Raw genomic sequence first — 13,666 nt, forward strand, 5'->3', positions numbered from 1 at the left:
ATTCTAGATTTATTTTAGATAACGGGAAGCATCTATTTCAGATGTATGCCGTCAAAAAAAACAAAAAGAAAACGTAGCACATGAATACTTCCTCTGATCCCAAATATAAATCGTTTTAGCCTTATAAACTTTATAAACTTTTTAAGTTGTTTTATGACTTCTAGACAATTTCTCAACTACTTTTTTTTTGCCCTTGATAAATAAATGATATATTTCTCACAAATAAAGTGATCCGTATTTCCCAATGCAATATAAATAAATGTTTTTTACTTCTTCAAACTGAATTCTTTCATTGCTATCAAAATTTCACTTATCTGCTTTACCACTGTTTCGTCTCTACTAATTTCTCCTTTGCTATTACCATCGGTCAACATTAGTTGACCACCATATTTGCCCACCAAAATACCATCATGCCCTTATGTTACTAAAAATTATAAGAAATTATAGAAATGCGTTTTTGAAGGTTGCATAAAAAAATATGGCATAAATTTTTTTAGTTAGCTTAGAATGTTTCTACATGCAGCTTAAATGAAATTGAAATGGAAAACAGTTTGCTACTCCCAATACTCAAAAGAAATTGAAATATCCATGTGTATAGTTATTCACTATAAATTATTTTGTGAAATTTTAGTATCTTTAAAGTGAAAAAAATAGTTTAATTAATGTTTTGTGGTATCTGTTAAAATTCTAGTGTTATTTTCTTTTGAAACATTTACTACCGCATAATGGTGCTTTAGAAGCAACCTTAACGGTGAACTAATAATATTGAGCAAACAACGGTGGTGAAACAAAAATGCATACTAACGGAGGAATGGTAAAAGAGAAAAGTGAATATATATATATATATATATATATATATATATATATATATATATATATATATATATATATATATATACTTCATTTTTTACAGCGGAAGAGAGAATACGGTTGCAACGGATGCTGAAAAAAAAAAGGGAAACCAAGTCTGATTTTCTTCTTGGGAAACGGCCCATATTTGACATCACGTGTTATATCGTATAACGGCTTATGTATAAAAGTACAAGGCATACTATTTCTTTTGTTCTAAAACCAAGGAGGTATTAACAAATTTATACCGATGAACAACTATATTTTTGGACATGGAACTGATAAGTAGTACTCCCTCCATCCCAAAATATAATAACTTCTAGCCTTTATAATTTGTCTCAAAATATAATAACTTCTTCACCAGCAGTCTTTTCTCAACCAATCACAACCCTCCACCATTCAATTTTTCTACCTACCCTCACTTCTACTCCAATCGCAACACTCCTCCCATTTAATTCTACCAACTTTCTTAATAACTATGTCCAACTCTAAAAATACTTATATTTTAGAACGGATGGAGTAAGATGTTTGCTTGAATTTTAGTCACCAGTTTAATTTAACACATATAAATTACTACATCCGTTTCAGAATATAATGAACTTTAGAGTGGAACACGGTTATTAAGAAAATATGTATAATTAAATGAGGAAATGTTATAATTGGATGAGAAGTATAGGTAAATGAGGAAATTGAATGGTGGAGGGTTGTAATTGGTTGGAGAAAAAATATTGGTGAGAAAATTATTACACTTTAAGATAAATTCTAAAATGTTAGTGTTATATTTTGGGACGAACAAAGTAAAAAAAAAAGACCATCTCATTATAAACAAGAACACAAATTCGTAACATCTACTTCTAATAAGCACAGTTATGGTCCAGAAAGACTGAAAGAGAGAGAGAGAGAAAAAAGGAAAAAGAATAATCCCCTTTGTGGACAAGATAGATACGAGGTACTATTCAGTTCCAACGATGGATATTCATTGAAGATACAGCAAAAGGATTTGGGGTTCTCCCCTTGTCGCCGGACGAATTGAAGCTCGCCGCCGCCGCCGCCCCCGCCCCCGTCCCTGCCTCACCTTCTTCCTACTCCCTCTCTCGCTATTCCGGCGAGGGGAGGGGATCCGCCTCGGCCGCCGCTCGATCCGCACCCGTACCCGCTAACTCCTCCCCACCCCACCAACCGCGACCAAAGAAGGCGACCCGACCCGATATTGGTCATTGGTCTTCCTCCTCCTCCCACCCCCGACCGGCGTCGCCTCGGCCTCGCCGCCGTCCCCTCCACGGAGTTTACGGGTCAATCAGATACTCGGAATTTGGATACAAAGCCAAGCACGTATCAACAACCACTTGCCATTGCCCCACACCCACCTCCTCGCCTGCTCCCCCGTCTTCCCCGGCAATGGCGGCCGCGGCTCAAGGTACTCGTATTTCCCGGTGTCTCAGGCGAGCGCCGATTGAGGCATTGCCCGTCCTTCTTCTGACTGACCCCGATTTTTACGGGGCGCCATTTCTTTCTGTTTCTTTTAGCTCCTATAATCTGAACTCTCTCTCTCTCTCTCTCTCTCTCTCTCTCTCTCTTTGCAGCGACGGTGGCGCCATCAATCTCGTCAGTAGCCAGGCAACCTCAGCGATTCCCTGCACCGAGTACTAGTGGTAAGAATCGCGAATCGGTGCTTCTCCTCCTCCTTTTGTGCATGTTGTAAGTGCTAGAAATGGGTGGGTTGTGCAGTTTTGTTCTTCCCCAAAATTGATAGTACTTGAAAGGGGGAAATGAACAACACATTTGAGATGTTAAGCCCAGGGTTACACTGTATATTTGCATGATATCTATGATAAGCAATGGGCAAAGGTTGTATCTTGTAATGCTACAGTAACAAACTACCTTGTCGAATTTCAAGTAAACTGTACCATACATGTGTTCTGGGGAAAAAAAAATTTGTGCGCATACTGTTTATTGTGCACAAAAAACAGAAGCCCCTTGTTATTTCCCTTTTAAGTAACTAACAGTCTCTCGACTACATTCTTGGCTCGTATCGAAAATTATATAAGTTGTACCCATCAAAACTGTACTGTATATCGTGGACAAAATCTTGTGCCATCACTGTGCCCCTTGTTTTTTTCTTAATTAACTAACAATCTCTCAGCTACATTCTCACCTTCCTCGTATGCAGAGATTATATAAGTTGTACTTATTTAACTAATTTGTATATCAAGTATCAACTGCTATAAAATTCTGTAAGGTCAGTACTTTTCATTCACATTATTTAAGATGCTGACAGACTTGGTTTTCTTAATCAGGGAATTCGAAATTTCCTCTATTTAAAACATCATGCTTGGCAATGAGCCATGGCCTTGTATCCAATACTGCTGTGTCTTCACGACCAAATGATGGAGCTGCTAAACTCATCCAGCCTGTAGTCAAAATGTGTGGCATCACATCAGCTAAAGATGCAGAAACGGCTTTGGAGGCCGGAGCTAAACTTATTGGCATGATACTCTGGCCAAACTCCAAGCGTTCTGTTGCGTTAGCAGAAGCAAAAGAAATATCAAGAGTAGCACAGTCTTATGGGGCTGAATCAGTTGGTGTCTTTGTGGATGATGATGAAGAGACCATCTTACGAGTGTCTGATTCATGTGACCTTAATCTAGTGCAGGTTTGATTAAACTATGTTATTTCTGTTGTCATGCACTACTTCAGTTTTTTTTTTTTTTTTTTTTGCGCTGTGCTTATTACTTGCATTATTTCCCCTATGCAGCTTCATGGAGATGAATCTCGTTCATTACTTCATGTGCTATCGAAGAACAATCGCATCATTTATGTTCTAAATGCCAATGACAACGGAAAGCTTATCAACGCTCTTCCTGATGAAAAATATGAGCTTGATTGGTTCTTGGTGGATAGTGCCAAAGGTGGAAGGTCAGATTTTGCTCTTATTGCTTCTTCTATGGGAAGTAGAAAAATTGCTCAAGTGCTGAAATTCTCTGTTTATTCCTTAATATGAGATCATGGGATTTGTAATGAATGCTCAAAAGAGTAAAAGTTGACTCAAATAACCTCTTACATGTTTGTGATATACCAACTTAAACATCAGCACCTTGTAGCACTATCATATATATGCTAGTAGTTCTTGAGTTCAATATTCTACTTCAGTTCTTTATCTTGCATAATGCATACTTACTAAAAGTTCTTGGAGTACATGCTAATTTACTTGCATATTTCCCTGCTAGAACAAATATATGGCTGACATCTACATCTTGCTCTATATGTTTATAGTGGCAAGGGATTCAACTGGCAGAAGTTTCAGATGCCGTCTGTTCGAAGCAAGAATGGGTGGCTTTTAGCTGGAGGCCTTCACGCTGATAATGTTTGTGATGCCTTTTATGCCCTGAAACCAAATGGAGTGGATGTTAGCAGTGGAATATGTGCTCCTGATGGTATCAGAAAAGACCCCACGAGGATTTCTTCTTTCATGAGAAATGTTAAATCCTTGGGCAGATCACAATGATTATTCTGGTGTTTGGAGGTTAACCTCATTTTGTTTGCTTAATGTGGAGAATGAAGCAGAGTCTCTTCTGAAGCAAGCTGTTCATTTATTCAGCATGGTAGTGGTAAATGCCATTGGGGTTAAAGTCGAAATAGTGACCAAATTTCTGAGGATTTTGCTAGTGATGCAGTAACTAATAAGTGCACTCTCTGTGTCTCAAGTCGAAGGCAAAATAAATTGCAGAGTTGCCATAGTTAGAGTTTGATGTACTATCAATTGTATGTTTTGATCAATGCAATAAGGCTAGAGTAATTTTCACCTTTTCCATTGGGCTTTTCGTTAGTTGCCTAGGTAGAATACAACGCGTATGTTTCTTAATATACTCTGGCCGGCATCCTTTTGCCGGCCCGGCAAAAAAAAAAAAATACAACGCGTATGCAAGTACACGCAATTACAACAACAGACTTTGCATTATTTGAATTATTTCTCTAGTTTTTCATGCTAGTGGAAATTTGGATAGCAACAGAATCCGTTATATTTTCAATTCATCAAACTATAATCAAGTTCCTAGACCAGCCAACAAAGCATAACCATGAGCAGCAAAACCCGCCATGTAGATGTGGTTCGCAAAACTGAAGAGAAAATGCAGGAAAAACTCTTTAAGCTCTCACACTTAGTCAGGAGCATGTGTATCCTCTGAAAGAAAGGGTTATCCGAAAGGATTGCTTCATTGGTTGACATTCTGTGTATTCAATGGTATCTGATTAATATCGGATGGAAGTTGGCGATTCATGTCATATGTTTCATAGTAGTAACAGTGTCATCTTGAGGATCCAATAATCTGGAAGTTGGATAACGTTTTCAGACAAATTACACGGTGTGATATTAACCAAAATCTTTTTTTTTTCATACAAATTACACGGGGTAATGTTCACCAAACCGAAGAACAAATCATCACAGAAACTAGTACTACAGAGCCATGCCAAATATTTGAGGAACGATCCCGTTACCAGCTTTGGTAAATGTGTTCTGAAATCAATACTAACTTCAGCAGATTACAAAATTAACGTTACATATCTAAAATACCATCACCAGATGCACAGATACAGTTACAAGAAGCCTTCTTCAACAATCCCTCAAATTAAGTGACAGTTGATCTCATTTAAACGATAGCAGCATCATATTCCAATGGATCAGACTGGGCATACTTCATATGCTTCTTAAATAAAAGCCCAAAGAACACAATCAGTGGTTGCCCTCAGGAGGTTGTGCATAGGAGAAAGGAGCCTGTGGAGGTGCTGCTGGAGGTGGAGCAGCAACCGGAGGTGGAGCACCAGAAGTTGGGCCTGCAGGTTGCGGTGGATTTGTTTGATACATGGCTGGAGGTGCCCCACTGTTGGGGATGGGGGCCCCTGGGGCTCCAGATGTTGGAGGTGGTAGTGTCGGAGGCCTTGGGAGAGGTGCCATCTGCATAGGCATAGAACCAGGTGGCATAGAGCCAGGCGGCATGGAACCAGGTGGGGCGCCTGTTTGTGGCATGGTTGGAACATTTGGAGCACCAGGATAACCTGAGGAGCGTACACAGAGAAGTCACATAAATAATATACTCGTTATTTGGTTTGATCAAGTGAAATGGATTAATAAATGGAAAGAACATCAGTCCATGATTAGCGTGCATTTTCTGTAAGTGTATGCAATGGCAAAATGATAACATTAGCAGTAGCGTTCCTTTGGTAAGTGGTAGCTCATCTTCTGTGGCACTGCGGAATGAATTGAAGTACCATGATAGCACTGGATGTAGAGCTCATCTCACCATCCATCATCCACTATCTGGTTTATACAATTCCATGATGAAATATAATTTACTAAGCTACAGTGAGTCAATTAAGCTATTCTAAAGAAATAAATTAAATAAGAAGAAGCTCATAGTTTAGTTAAGTTGTAAGATAAAAATGATGCCCATATTTTCCAAACCATGTCACCAGATCAGTGAAAGTGGTTTTTATACTCAAGGCCTCTACTTTAATAATAGTTGCACATATTTAAAAGTTGAAGGTCGGCTTTATTTTTGTTAACTAATGTGTTTCAAAACTGCAACTTTGGCCACTTATTTCTATTCTGATTTTTTTTTATCAAACACGATATGCTATGGAAGTACTTTTTGAGACAAATCTACACATGGTACCCCATGACCCAATCTAAATAGCTAAAACAATACTAAATATCAGATGATCAAATGCTTAGACTAAGAAAAAATACTTTTTTTTGGATAAACTGTCTATATTTCAAGACCTTAAAAAATGAGTACAGAAAGGTTTGCATTTATCTATAAACTATGATTGGCGGTTAAAACTCAATAAGAGCTCCCTTAGTGTAACTTGGAGGATCAGAAATTTTATTTTGATTAAGAAAGTATTCCTTGAGAGTATCCAAGTCAGTTTTACTATGGTCAAAATCATCAAGTCATATAATTATGGTCTAACATGTGGAAGGCATAGGGTTTTGTTCTTAATCTATACTCCTTTTAAAGAAGGCAATGCTGCTGCAGGTGATCGAATTCCCACGTCATTTCCCCTACACTACAGATGTTACAAATCACACTATGAAGTTCTTCAATAGTACACAATAGACCTTTCACACATTGTTGTTTTTGTATTTGGCCTTCAAAAATACAAATTTAATACAGAAAAGTTACAAGATGACTTGAACTGTCAAATATATGTGGTATACATGTTAATGGTAAATACTGTCAAGTGATCTTTCCAATAAGATTGTGATGGGTGTCTTCATTGCAAAATTGAAGTCACATTCTTTCGTATTGAACAATATTAGCCTATTAAGACATGTATGCTTCATTCTTGTCCGTGTGATACATTAACCCAAATAATGTAGTGAACATAGCCTGAACATACTGAGCACCCAGAATGAAGCTATGGAAGAGTTTGTTATCATTATTGCTCCACTTAAATATGTATCGCATTCCTTGTTGAAATCCAATTGGTAGTTTTTTAGCTCCAATGGAAGGAATGAACTATATAAGCTATCAAGATCAGGAAAGTACACACCACAGAAAAAAAAATATTCGCCGGGTCACACCACAGAAAAAAAAATTCGCCGGGTCACACCACAGAAATTATATGCCATATAATTTGAATGAGAACTTGGTTAATGATACTGTAATTATGAGCAACAACGAAAATGAGTTGTGTTACCTGGAATACCAGGAGCTGGCAAAATAGGAGGCCTAACGCCTGGCATCAAAGGTGCACCAGGTACTTGAGGAACACCAAGTGGCATGCCAGGTGTTGGCAGAATTGGAAGACGAGGACGAGGCACACCTCCTGGAAATGAGAGAAGATGTTGATTGAAAGGAGCACCAACTTGGAAAGCTGCAGCTTGTCCAAGATGTTCTTTAATTCTTTGATCAATCAAGCTTTGAGTTTGCTGCTCCTCAAATTGTTGATAGTAGGTTCGAACATTTGCCTAGAAATGTTCACATGAAAAGAAAAAGGTCATAACATCTACGCAGATGAATGAGAAAAAAATAGACACCAATTACAAACTGGAATTATTAAGATGAAGAGAATTAATATAGATACCTTATGTTTGTACCCAGCATTGTGCTGTTTACGGACAGATGGCTGCAGCATTTTTTTTAGAATAAGTTAACAGACATATCAACTATACAAAAAAACTATATATCTAGAACAGAATGCACCACAGAGGCACATATAATTACAAAAGAATTGGATAATCGTCATGGGATTTATAGAGCTTTCAACACTAATCACATACAATCCATGGTATTTGACAGTCTCAAAAGCAACAAAATGATCTATTGAAATTTACAGAAGCAATAAGTTGAAAGTTCGTAAATATTTCACTGCATTGAAGCATTTTTATCTTAAAAATGATGTTATGTAGTTTGCATATATCTCACTGCACATTGCATATACGTAAATAAGTGGCCACCGAGTGCTTAATTGTGTGTTTATTTAGGCTAAGCAATCCAGGGTAAACTAATATCCAGTTACACATTAATTATATGAAGACAACATTAGTTACAGCTATTCACATGTACTTGGCACAAAATTGATTGAATGGCCATGATGGTATTCAGTGGCACAGGAATATCTTCAGAAACAGGCATGAATATACTGTAACATCCTCCCAGTAAAAAAGAACATGTACTGTTGACAGGGAACTGATCTTTAACCACTTCAGCAACAGCATTATACTTGGTAACGCCAATCATGCTATGATTATTTTACTGGGCATAATACTATAGTAACCTAAAATCAAATTAAAGAACTGGCTATCTATAGCAGTGCAAAGTGGAGGGGGAGGGGGAGGAGGAGAAACTCACAGAGTCATGGGTCAGATAGGTGTCGCAGTAGTCGCAATAGTACCTGCAAAAAGAAAAAGTTAAAACGAGTAAGAGATAGAACAATTAAAACAAGAATAAACACGTTGAAACGGAGCGCCGAGGATGGCAGCAACAAGTAGCAGCAGCGCAAAGGCTCCCCGCAGTGGGCAAAAAACGGCAGCTCTCTCCTCGACTTCTCTACCGCAAATCCCCAAACCCAACCATACACAATACGCAATCCACCAACGCGATGTACGACCTAACCACAAGATTCACGGCGTTCTAAGCTAGGGTCTCGAACCCGAAGGCTCAAACATCGAGCTACGTATACTATCTAGGGTTCGAAACAACAGCCTTCCCACCCACCGCCCCCCACCCCCCATGTTACCTTCCGCTGCGCCCCCAACAGGAGGAGGGACAGAGACACGGATACTCACCGAGGCATCGCGGCGGATGATGTCGTCGGCGACGGCGACGAGAGCGATAGGGATCCCTGCCGCGAGCGGAATCGGAGCAGACGACCGCGGCAATGGTGGGGGGGAATTTCGCGATTCGCTCTAGCTCGATTCGCCCTAAAACCCTCGCGAATTCCAGAGCATTTCGTGGGCCGGGCCGGTCACTGACATTGTGGGCCCTGTCCAGTTTAGGCCCACGCGGCCCGAGAGGAGAGTCATAGGAGGAGTCCGAGTTGGGCCCACCGTCAGTGTGAAGCCCTTCGACGCTTCACTCCCCTTTCGTCCTCGTCGTCGCCGTCCGCCGCCGCCGCCGCCGCCGGTGGCCAGGGATGGCGAGCCGCGCGCCGTGCCTCCTCGCTTCTCGGGGCATCGCCTCGTCGCCTCACCTCGCGCGGAGGTTAAAGCAAACAGGTGATGCGTGGGGTGGGGTGAATTTTTTTTTTATCATTATTATTTTTTTTGTTCTCTTTCAAATTCAAGAATGATGCCGTCTCTCTCCTAAGATTACGTTGTGAGCGTGGTGGTAACCTGTCGATGTGAGTATGTAGCTCCTGGTGGTTGATTTAGATTTTGAATGGTGTATTAAGGGGATGGGTTGATTTGGATGTGGTTCGGTTAGTGGTAATGGTGAAGAGCGTGTGAATTATACTAGCGAGATCGTATTGTGAGCTTCTTTTGTTTTGGATGCAACTTATTTTGGATTCCGGGATTGCTATCTGTTAACTGCGAAGAACCTAGAGGTTCAAATCAGCTTTGGATGGTCTGTTGAGTGAAAAAGAATTCTTCACTGATGTTGTTTAATCATGAAATGGGAATGCTTGATTATTTGAATGGTTAAGTCAATTTCATTTTCTAGCAGTAGTACCAGTACCAGAATACATGAGTTCCTTCAAAATTTGTTCTGAAGTGAATTGTGCCCCGCACTGTTTTTGATCCTGTATGTAACACTATCTGAAACGCCATGCTCAAGCTAATTGCGTTCTTCTTCTTTTGTTTAAACAATTTTGACTTGTTGGAATGCAGAAAATGAGATTGTTCAAATGTTCCGAACCCCATCTCCTCGGAACGAGGATGCGGTAGCAGCTCTTTCGCCAAGGTACACAAATTCCGTTCGTGTGTTGGATGAGAGATTCATTAGGATCCTGAAAATATTCAAGTGGGGCCCCGATGCTGAGAGGGCATTGGAGGTACTCATGCTGAGAGTTGATCACTGGTTGGTACGAGAGGTTATGAAAACAGATGTTGGGGTCAATGTGAAGATGCAGTTTTTTAGATGGGCTGCAAAGAAAAGGAATTATCAACATGACACATCCACTTACATGGCCTTGATACATTGTTTAGAGCTAGTGGAGCAGTATGGTGAAATGTGGAAGATGATCCAAGAAATGGTACGGAGTCCTATTTGTGTTGTCACCCCAATGGAGCTTTCACAGGTAATTCGGATGCTGGGGAATGCCAAGATGATTGGCAAGGCAATTACAATCTTTTACCAAATCAAGGCACGGAAGTGTCAACCAACTGCTCAGGCATATAATAGCATGATAATCATGTTAATTCATGAGGGGCAATATGAGAAAGTGCATGAACTTTACAACGAGATGAGCAATGAAGGCCATTGCCACCCAGACACTGTGACTTATATTGCACTCATTTCTGCTTTCTGCAAACTCGGTCGCCAGGATTCAGCAATTCGTCTGTTGAATGAGATGAAGGAGAATAGAATGCAGCCAACTGCTAAGATATATACCATGATAATATCTTTGTCCTTCAAAATGGACAATGTTCATGGAGCATTGAGTTTGTTCGAAGAGATGAGGTACATGTACTGCCGACCTGATGTGTTTACTTACACCGAGTTAATCAGGGGCCTTGGTAAAGCTGGGAGAATTGATGAAGCATATCACTTCTACCATGAAATGCAACGAGAAGGCTGCAAGCCAGACACAGTTGTCATGAATAATATGATAAATTTCTTAGCCAAGGCTGGTCGTTTGGATGATGGTTTGAAGTTATTTGAGGAGATGGGAGTGTCGCACTGTATTCCAAATGTGGTGACGTACAATACTATAATAAAAGCACTTTTTGAATCAAAATCCCGTGTTTCCGAGGTTTTCTCATGGTTTGAGAGAATGAAGGGAAGTGGGATCTCCCCTAGTCCATTCACGTACTCCATTCTGATTGATGGATTCTGCAAAACCAACCGGATAGAAAAGGCCATGATGCTACTAGAGGAGATGGATGAGAAGGGCTTCCCTCCATGTCCAGCAGCATATTGCAGTTTGATTGATGCTCTTGGAAAGGCTAAACGTTACGATCTTGCATGTGAGCTTTTCCAGGAACTAAAAGAAAATTGTGGTTCCTCAAGTGCTCGAGTGTATGCAGTGATGATAAAACACTTGGGGAAGGCTGGCCGTCTGGATGATGCTATAAATCTTTTTGATGAGATGAGCAAACTTGGTTGCACTCCTAATGTTTATGCATACAATGCTCTCATGTCTGGATTAGCGAGAGCATGCATGCTCGATGAAGCTCTTACTACAATGAGAAAAATGCAAGAGCATGGATGTCTTCCTGATATTAACTCATACAATATCATCTTGAATGGACTGGCCAAAACCGGGGGGCCTCATCGTGCAATGGAGATGCTTACTAACATGAAAAATTCTACAATAAAACCAGATGCTGTGTCATATAATACTGTTCTTAGTGCGTTGAGCCATGCTGGCATGTTTGAGGAGGCAGCTGAGCTGATGAAAGAGATGAATGCATTGGGATTTGAGTATGATCTTATTACATATTCATCTATACTTGAGGCAATTGGAAAGGTTGATCAAGAATAAACTGAAAAATTCACTGAAGAACTGGATTCTTTGCTTTTGTTCATGTTCACAAGAAAAAATCTTGATCCAAGGCTTCTTTTGCATCACAAGTTTTACTCTAGAATTTCTTCTGGCTGATATACATCAAAAGTTATGCCTCCTCGTCTCCTTGAGTGCAAATCTGGCAAACCATTATTGGAGAAATCTTAGAAGACAGACTTAGAAGGTGTGTATTTCATTATTTTGAGTATCTTGCCCTTGATTTCCTATAGTCAGCTTGTTTACTCATTTATAATGTGAATGATTCCATTATTGTGTAATGGTGCAAAGAATATTAGAGTTTTCGCTGAAAGTTCCAAACATTTAGGTGTAAGGTTAACTAGTGTATATTGAGAGTTGTTTCTTCAGCAACCACTGTTGGAACATCGATGTGTATCATTTACCAAGTTATGGTCGTTTCTTTTGGACATTCTGGGTATTTTTAAGCTGTAATACAATGCAAAATATAAGGATTCAGAACCAAAGGATGAGTAGTTGCGCCGTTATCATTTATGTACACCCGGTTTAGCGAGCTTATAGGATCCCCAATATACTGTTTATTATAGATCTGGTAGGTTAACAACCTTTTAATAGTAGTTCTGACCTTATTAACACATTCTTATCTTTTATAGGAACTTACTCAATTTTGGACAGTAGTAAGCTTACCAAATCGGCAATCTGGCACTACCAATCCAAGAGCAACTGTGCGGAACATTCTCAGTCCAAGTGTCCAGATGGGGCTTTACATATGGATGGCCATTGCTTCACAATGACGGACCTAGGAATTTTCTAGAGCTTGTGCAGAAGCATGCGAAAGCAATCTACAGTGGAGCTATCCACCGGTGGTGAGCCTCGCACAGCCTTGGATCCACCCTGTGCTTCATGGCAAAGTACTTCTCGCTTATAAAAGTGTCATATAATTTTGGAAGTTCAAACATTATAACAGCATCGAAGCTTGTTTTTCTGAGGACCAAAGTCAAGAATCCAGATGTGGTGGACATGTGCTCCATATATGTTGTTCTACCTTGGTCTCGAAATATAAGGGAACCAGATACTTCTTCAAAATCCCTTATATTTTGGATAGAGGTAATAAAAATTATGTATAGTGGAGATCTGAGATCCTCAAGAGTTAAGGTTCTTGTCTTGTTGTATGATCTGTTTCTCGCTGGCCCCCTGTCTGTGCTCTTTTGTCATTCTATAGAAAGATATCATTCTTGTGAATGCTGTCGCTGTTGCACCTATAGCTCAACTGTACATGATAAGGGCATCATGTGTAAACTATGATCTTTTTTATAAAAGGTGAACTGAATGTCATCACATGCAAATGTTTATGTATCTTTCTCAAAACATGATACTAGCTGGATCAGCTATTTGAATATGAAAGTAACGTGGAAGACTTCCTGAGGAAGTAAATGTGATTCTTCTCGTCATTTGTATGTGGTTTTATTCCCCTGATATTGTTCTTGTCAAGGGTATTTAAGTCCGTCTTTTATCTTTGGTATCACACAGCTTTCGGTTGGTTTCTCATGTAATTTATATCTGTTGACGTTCAATCCATATTTACAGTATTAATCTGAATCATGTTACTATATATTTTCATTTTTCTGATGTAAAAGTTGCTGTGTCAGCTTCTCTTCGCTGAATGGGAAATGAA

General features: G+C 39.6%; 3 protein-coding genes across 3 annotated transcripts; 2 read left to right on the forward strand and 1 right to left on the reverse strand.

Annotated features, from left to right (window-relative positions):
- The first annotated feature begins 1,801 nt into the window (after window positions 1-1,801).
- LOC127764630 (N-(5'-phosphoribosyl)anthranilate isomerase 1, chloroplastic-like) lies at window positions 1,802-4,660 on the forward strand. The gene is made up of 5 exons (XM_052289533.1): window positions 1,802-2,266; window positions 2,433-2,501; window positions 3,147-3,502; window positions 3,605-3,765; window positions 4,123-4,660. The coding sequence occupies exons 1-5, from the start codon at window positions 2,248-2,250 to the stop codon at window positions 4,352-4,354; spliced, it is 837 nt and encodes a 278-aa protein (XP_052145493.1). The 5' UTR covers window positions 1,802-2,247; the 3' UTR covers window positions 4,355-4,660.
- Window positions 4,661-5,191: 531 nt separating this feature from the next.
- Window positions 5,192-9,241, reverse strand: LOC127764632 (U1 small nuclear ribonucleoprotein C-1). Its single transcript, XM_052289534.1, has 5 exons — window positions 9,137-9,241; window positions 8,700-8,742; window positions 7,933-7,974; window positions 7,546-7,816; window positions 5,192-5,901 (listed from the first exon to the last, which is right to left on the reverse strand). The coding sequence occupies exons 1-5, from the start codon at window positions 9,142-9,144 to the stop codon at window positions 5,579-5,581; spliced, it is 687 nt and encodes a 228-aa protein (XP_052145494.1). The 5' UTR covers window positions 9,145-9,241; the 3' UTR covers window positions 5,192-5,578.
- A 105-nt stretch (window positions 9,242-9,346) lies between these two features.
- On the forward strand, window positions 9,347-13,429 carry LOC127764628 (pentatricopeptide repeat-containing protein At3g16010). Its single transcript, XM_052289531.1, has 3 exons — window positions 9,347-9,565; window positions 10,178-12,199; window positions 12,645-13,429. The coding sequence occupies exons 1-2, from the start codon at window positions 9,484-9,486 to the stop codon at window positions 11,992-11,994; spliced, it is 1,899 nt and encodes a 632-aa protein (XP_052145491.1). The 5' UTR covers window positions 9,347-9,483; the 3' UTR covers window positions 11,995-12,199; window positions 12,645-13,429.
- The last annotated feature ends 237 nt before the right edge of the window (window positions 13,430-13,666 follow it).

This window comes from Oryza glaberrima, chromosome 2 (genome assembly GCF_000147395.1).
Source record: "Oryza glaberrima chromosome 2, OglaRS2, whole genome shotgun sequence".
Lineage (NCBI taxonomy): Eukaryota > Viridiplantae > Streptophyta > Magnoliopsida > Poales > Poaceae > Oryza > Oryza glaberrima.